This window comes from Oncorhynchus clarkii, chromosome 10, assembly GCF_045791955.1.
Source record: "Oncorhynchus clarkii lewisi isolate Uvic-CL-2024 chromosome 10, UVic_Ocla_1.0, whole genome shotgun sequence".
Taxonomy (NCBI): domain Eukaryota; kingdom Metazoa; phylum Chordata; class Actinopteri; order Salmoniformes; family Salmonidae; genus Oncorhynchus; species Oncorhynchus clarkii.
In genome coordinates, this window is record NC_092156.1 from 29227325 (window position 1) to 29234088 (window position 6764).

General features: G+C 41.9%; 1 protein-coding gene across 2 annotated transcripts in view; it reads left to right on the forward strand.

Annotated features, from left to right (window-relative positions):
* LOC139418237 (flotillin-2a-like) overlaps positions 1 to 4274 on the forward strand; it is a 40793-nt gene extending 36519 nt beyond the window's left edge. For both annotated transcript variants that reach the window (XM_071167533.1, XM_071167534.1), the window contains 3 exons: positions 2182 to 2365; positions 2635 to 2784; positions 3271 to 4274. In XM_071167533.1, the coding sequence (XP_071023634.1) occupies positions 2182 to 2365; positions 2635 to 2784; positions 3271 to 3309 (373 nt within the window). In that variant the 3' untranslated portion in view covers positions 3310 to 4274. The remainder of the gene's footprint in view (positions 1 to 2181; positions 2366 to 2634; positions 2785 to 3270) is intronic.
* The last annotated feature ends 2490 nt before the right edge of the window (positions 4275 to 6764 follow it).

The following is a 6764-nucleotide window of genomic DNA, read 5'->3' on the forward strand; positions in this document are numbered from 1 at the left end:
GGGAGGCTAGCACTGGAGTAATATGATCCAATTTTTGGGTTCTAGTCAGGATTCTAGCAGCCGTATTTAGCACTAACTGAAGTTTATTTAGTGCTTTATCCGGGTAGCCGGAAAGTAGAGCATTGCAGTAGTCTAACCTAGAAGTGACAAAAGCATGGATTAATTTTTCTGCATCATTTTTGGACAGAACGTTTCTGATTTTTGCAATGTTACGTAGATGGAAAAAAGCTGTCCTTGAAATGGTCTTGATATGTTCTTCAAAAGAGAGATCAGGGTCCAGAGTAACGCCGAGGTCCTTCACAGTTTTATTTGAGACACAACCATTAAGATGAATTGTCAGATTCAACAGACATAGGTCTAGGATAAGCTTAGCCTTTTCAAAATCATAACCAAAATACAAAACGGATCAGTGTGTAGGGGCAACTTCATCTCACATTTGCAGTAGTAGCTAATCAAATCGAATTGTCACATGCTTCGTAAACAATAGATATTGAGTCAATATGCAGGGGTACGAGGTAATTGAGTTAGATTTGTCCACATTTGGCCTCCCGTGTGGCGCAGTGGTTAAGGGCGCTGTACTGCAGCGCCAGCTGTGCCATCAGAGTCCCTGGGTTCGCGCCCAGGCTCTGTCGTAACCGGCCGCGACCGGGAGGTCCGTGGGGCGGCGCACAATTGGCCTAGCGTCGTCCGGGTTAGGGAGGGATTGGTCGGTAGGGATCTCCTTGTCCTTGGCGCACCAGCGACTCCTGTGGCGGGCCGGGCGCAGTGCGCGCTAGCCAAGGTGGCCAGGTGCACGGTGTAGCCTCCGACACATTGGTGCGGCTGGCTTCCGGGTTGGATGCGCGCTGTGTTAAGAAGCAGTACGGCTGGTTGGGTTGTGTATCGGAGGACGCATGACATTCAGCCTTCGTCTCTCCCGAGCCCGTACGGGAGTTGTGAGACAAGATAGTAGCTACTACAACAATTGGATACCACAAAAAATTGGGGAGAAAAAGGGGTAAAATTAAAATAATTTTTTTTTTAAATAAAATAAAAGATTTGTCCACATTTTTGGGAATAAAATAAGTAGGATTTGCATACATGGCATTTTAATAAATAACCTATAAACACTGTCTGTACTGCTAACTAGTTGATGTTGCTCAGACTATGTTTTAGTGTATTAAGTATCTAGTTAACAGCTGACAATGTTGTCTATTACCCTGGGTCCAGGTGAAGGTGATGGTAGACAATGAGCTGCTGAGCTATGCCTGTGAACAGTTCCTGGGGAAATCTGTGATGAAGATAAAGAGTGTCATTCTGCAGACCCTGGAAGGTTCCTGTAACTAGGAATAAAGTGACAGATAGTAAAGAGTAGCAGCAGCGAATGTGATGAGTCAAAACAAGTGCAAAAAGGGTCAACGCAGCTGGGTAGCTATTTGGTTAAGTACTTTATTTTTATTTTTATTTAACCTTTATTTAACTAGGCAAGTCAGTTAAGAACAAATTCTTATTTACAATGACGACCTAGGAACAGTGGGTTGACTGCCTTGTTCAGGGGCATTTTGATAGATTTTTACCTTGTCAGCTCGGGGATTCTATATAGCAGCCTTTCAGTTACTGGCCCAATGCTCTAACCACTAGGCTACCTGCCACCCCCTTATGGCTTGTGGGTAGAAGCTGTTCAGGGTCCTGTTGGTTCCAGACTTGGTGCATCGGTACCGCTTGCCTTGCGGTAGCAGAGAAAAAAGTCTATGACTTGTGTGGCTGGAGCCTTCGACCATTTCTAGGTCCTTCCTCTGACACCGCCTGGTATAGAGGTCCTAGATGGCAGGGAGCAATGGTATGCACTACCCTCTTTAGCACCTTGCGGTAGGATGCCAAGCAGTTGCTATACCATACGGCGATGCAGCCAGTCAAGATGCTCTCAATGGTGCAGCTGTATAACTTTTTGAGGATCCGAGGTCCCATGCCAAATCTTTTCAGCTTCCTGAGGGAGACGAGATGTTGTTGTGCCCTCTTTACGACTGTGTTGGTGTGTGTGGACCATGATCGATCCTTAGTGATGTGGTTTAAACCAAATTATAGCTATGATTTAGGTGTGTAGCAGATGTTCATACTGTAGTTCAATGAAATATAGTCTGCAATCTAATGATGTTGTTCGAGTTAAACCCTTTACATGCCCTCCTGCCAACCCCTGAACAGGATGAAGAAGGTGCTGACGGCCCAAGCGGAGGCAGAGAAAATCCGTCGTATCGGAGAGGCAGAGGCCGGTTCCATAGAGGCTATAGGGAAGGCTGAGGCTGAGAAGATGAGGCTGAAGGCTGAGGCCTACCAGCATTATGGAGAGGCTGCCAAGACTGCTCTGGTCCTAGAGGCCCTGCCTAAGGTCAGTGTGTCAGGACTGAGGGGCATTTAACACTTTATACGTTGTGTTGTGGTAAGGAGGAGTTGACATAGAGCTGCACACAATCATTTGGTATAATGTGTGTGTCAGCTTTTGGACATGAAAAAATGGAAGATTAAAAATAAAAATATTAATGTTTTCAGTGTTACCATTTTTATTTGGTTTAAACCTGACATCTAAAGGCTGTGTTAGGTGAGTTCTCTCAGAAGAACACCCAGGTGAAGAAGGTTTGTGTCATTGTGTTGGTACAGATTGCTGGCAAGGTGGCGGCACCCCTGGCCCAGACCAATGAGATTGTCATCCTGAGCGGGGACGGTAGTCGTGTGACCGGCGAGGTTAACCGCCTATTGGCTGAGCTCCCCGTGTCCGTCAACGCCCTCACAGGGGTGGACCTGATGAAGGTGAGGGGAGGGGAGGAGGGAGGGGGTACGTTCACATTCCAGGGGGGTCAGTAGAATGTAGAGAGCGATACCCCGCCCATACTCATAATTACTGCAGGTGTGTGAACACATTCCATTTATCCAGCCTCAGCTAGCTAGGTTTATAAGGCTGAATCTACAGTAGGCCTATACATAAACATTTGCACTTTTGTACACAATAGAAATACAATTTTGCTGTGAAGTCCATGTGGAATTGCAGTCATTCCAGAGCATACTCCCTACAGATCCTACCATGTTTCATCCTTAACTACACTCAGTTTCCTCACTCTGTGTGTCCCAAATAGCATCCTATTCCCAATGTAAATATTTGGGACAAAGCCTGAGTAATGTGCAAATAGCCAGTCGATGGCAATGGGCCAACTTTTTTGATTCTCACTAAGTCACAGGGCTCTCCATTGTTCCAGTGAAGGCTGCAGCTAACCCAGTCTCTCTCTTATCATCCCACAGATCCCTTTTCTTCAGAAGATGACCAACCCTCAAGCATGAAAACAATCCAATGCACCCTGACTCCAATACATCTCTCTTATGCGCTCTTTAAATCAACAAGAAACACTTGAATACAAGAGTTGTTTTTTTACTACGAAAGAGTAGTCGTTCTCATTTCCTAGACCCCTGGTGCCTTGGCTCCTATAGAACCAGATCATCTGCATGGGCCACTGAATGTTTTTCTTTTAAAGAACAAAAAAAGCAACCGTTCATTTTATATTTTGTTTTTAAGAAGTTACCCCCATTGTGTTGTACTTACACTCGTCTACATTATAGAAAAGGGGCATTCATCCTGATTTTTCTGTGCAGGCCTTATTCTGGTCTGAAAGGTCTCACCTTGTGTCTTTGTAGTTTTTTTCATTGTGTTACAATTAGTACCTTGGATATGCCCATGGTTTTTTACAGTTACTTGTGCAAGTGTTAAGTATTTTGTCACCCATTTTTATTGTTTCATTCTTATGTGCCTGTTAACCAACCAAGTGGCCAAACCTCAGGAAAAGTAATGGTTTGGCAATTCAAAAAGTTTAGTGATACTACAGTGAAATTCAATGAGAGATGTAGAAATGTACTCCCCCATCCTCATATCATTTGCCTTTTTCTTTACTAGAATCTTCACTTCATTCTTCATCTTGGGTATGGGAGAGGGGTGTCTTCTTAGGACAAGACATGCAAGACGCAGAAATTATACACATGAACACGTGTGCATCGATCTTCATGTCTGTATGAAGCCATATACTTTCAAGATTAGCCTTAATATAGAGACCCAGGAGTCCTGCTAGCTTTCCTGATCATCTGGATTACCTCAGTCAATCTAAGCTTTAATACTTGTTCTACTTCTTTCCAATTATTGAGATGTCATATGACAATATGCATTTCAGTCTCTTAGGGTAGCCAATGTTGTGTTATGTCACCTTGTGGTTCCATTCTTAAATTACATATACATTTTTATAAAGGATTTATCTCTACAGTTTACTAGACTCCTTAATTTCAGGATTTTACAAGGTGCTGCTTGATATCTTTGACTAGGAATTCAATACTGCCAAGACCTGTTGACCATCCAATCATTGATCAGCTATCTCCACATGCCTTACCCAATGTGCTTTAAACACAAGACGAAATTTCAGTTTGTTTAGACGTTTGAGTTGGACTGGAGTTCATTTTAAGTCGTTTTTATTTTATGAAAATATATTAGAGTTTATGAGATTTCTAGACACTTGCTGAACCAATGTTGCTCCGGCCAAACGCTATGCCACGTCCATGGACGTTCTCCGCAATGAGTCTGGATGAGTCATAATACCCTTAACCTAGTGGTCAAACAAGGAAATGGTTCCAATCGTTTTTCCACAATTCATTTTTCCTGTAGGTGATTTTAGAAACACTTCAAATTTGGGCAGTGTTTCATGTAGGCTTACCTTGGCGTGACGTTGTGATAACCGTGTAAATCTCTCTAGGACAAAAACAGAGTAGATTTTGTCCCCCCCAAAAAAATAATAATAATAATAATATTTATATCTAGGACAAGGTGATTTTTATCAATATAGTAGCCTGTATTTACCCCCAAAAAATGAAATGCTAATTATCTGCTAATGTGGCTATCATAAAGAATTACAAATACCATGATGATCTGAACAAAACTGCCAAATCGAGGCAAAGGTAAGAATCTCTGGATAAACTATCTAATGTTAGCTAAATTGAGTAATTAATAAATTGGCTACATTTCTTTAAATTGACAATTCTGTGAGTCGTCTTGTGCGAGTTTTAAATTGACACAATACCTGTTAGCAAAGGTCAGCTAGAGATGACGTGTAGGATTTTACAGGGATGTGTAGTCTTGCATTGTCTACTTTGATACTAATTAGCATTTTCAAATCTGAGCGTAAATATATTGCTAAAAGTCACCTTGTCCAAGAGAGATTTATTTACATGGTTGTCAAAACGTCATGCCAGGGTAAGCCTTCACGAAACACAGCCCTTATTTCAAGTGTTTCTAAAATTCCCTATGGGAAAAATTTATGTTGGAAAAACGATTGAAACCATTTCCCTGTTTGACCACTTTGTTTTATGGGTTTTATGACACCACCACTGTGGGGCTCTATTATAGAAAGTACCTCCCCAATGATGTCTAGAATGCAACTCATTCAAATCTGATTGGTCCCAGAAACTGAAGGGTTGGGCCAGAACCAGAACAAATTGTAAAGTGGCGTTTTTAAAATGTGTCATTGGCTTTGATACTCTGGTTAGAGATGATCCAATCACTGATGACTTTGTTTTGTACAACCATATAAATAAGAATGAATTCCACCCTTCATTTTGACATCACCACAATTGACTTCACCAATGCACCAAAGTATGTAGCGAACATAGCGCAACGGAATAACTCAGTTTGTGTAGTCAGGCAAATGCATTTTATTTTACAGTAATGTTAACCTGCTGCCAATGCCAACGGTGGTATATTGCTGGTGTGGGGGAGAATCTAATCCCTACTGATCACCAAAAGTGTTTCTTTGGAAATACTGTATTTATTTTATTGTGCTTTTACTATATTCTCTGATGTCAGATTTACATCTTAGACCATTTGAAGTGATAAATTGTGTGATACAGTACTGGAAACCAAAATGCAACCTGTATTCTGTTTGATGAAATGTCTGGTTTGAATTGTATAAAGTTGGAAATGTTGAACAGGGCAGTAGACATGGGTGGACACAGGCCCACCCACTGGGGAGCCAGGCCCAAAAACAAAACAAAAATGATACAATATGCCCCATCCATATTTCTGCAGGCCCATCCACCAACTAATTTCTTTCTATGCCCCTTATGTTGTGGGGTAATGTTCTATCTAAACATACTGAAGTCTTTCCCTGATCAAAATGTGTTTTTGTTCAGCTGAAAAACACCCATTGGATTTTAGACTGTTATTTTTTGTGCCCTCTTTTGTGCCAATGTTCTTTTTAAAAAATGGCATTGTGTACTATGGATAGTGTAATTTGATTTCAGCGGAGTAGAAGCAGCTTTCAGTTCAGGTAAATCGACCTTTCGAATCTAGAATGTAGTTGAAGACCAAACATTGTATGCCTTTAACTGTTATCTTTATCTATAGAGTATATACAGTGCATTCGGAAAGTATTCAGACTCCTTGACTTATTCCACATTTGACTTTTCCTTCCAGAAGGATAACCATCTCTGCAGCACTCCACCAATCAGACCTTTATGGTTATGTCCAGACGGAAGCCACTCAGTCAAAGGCACATGACATCCCACTTGGAGTTTGCCAAAAGTCAGCTAAAGGACTCTCAGACCATGAGACACAAGATTCTCCGGTCTGATGAAACCAAGATTCAACTCTTTGTCCTGAATGACAAGCGTCAAGTCTGGAGGGAACCTGGCACCATCCCTACGGTGAAGCATGTTTTTCAGCGGCAGAAACTGGGAGACTAGTTAGGGTCGAGGGAAAAAAG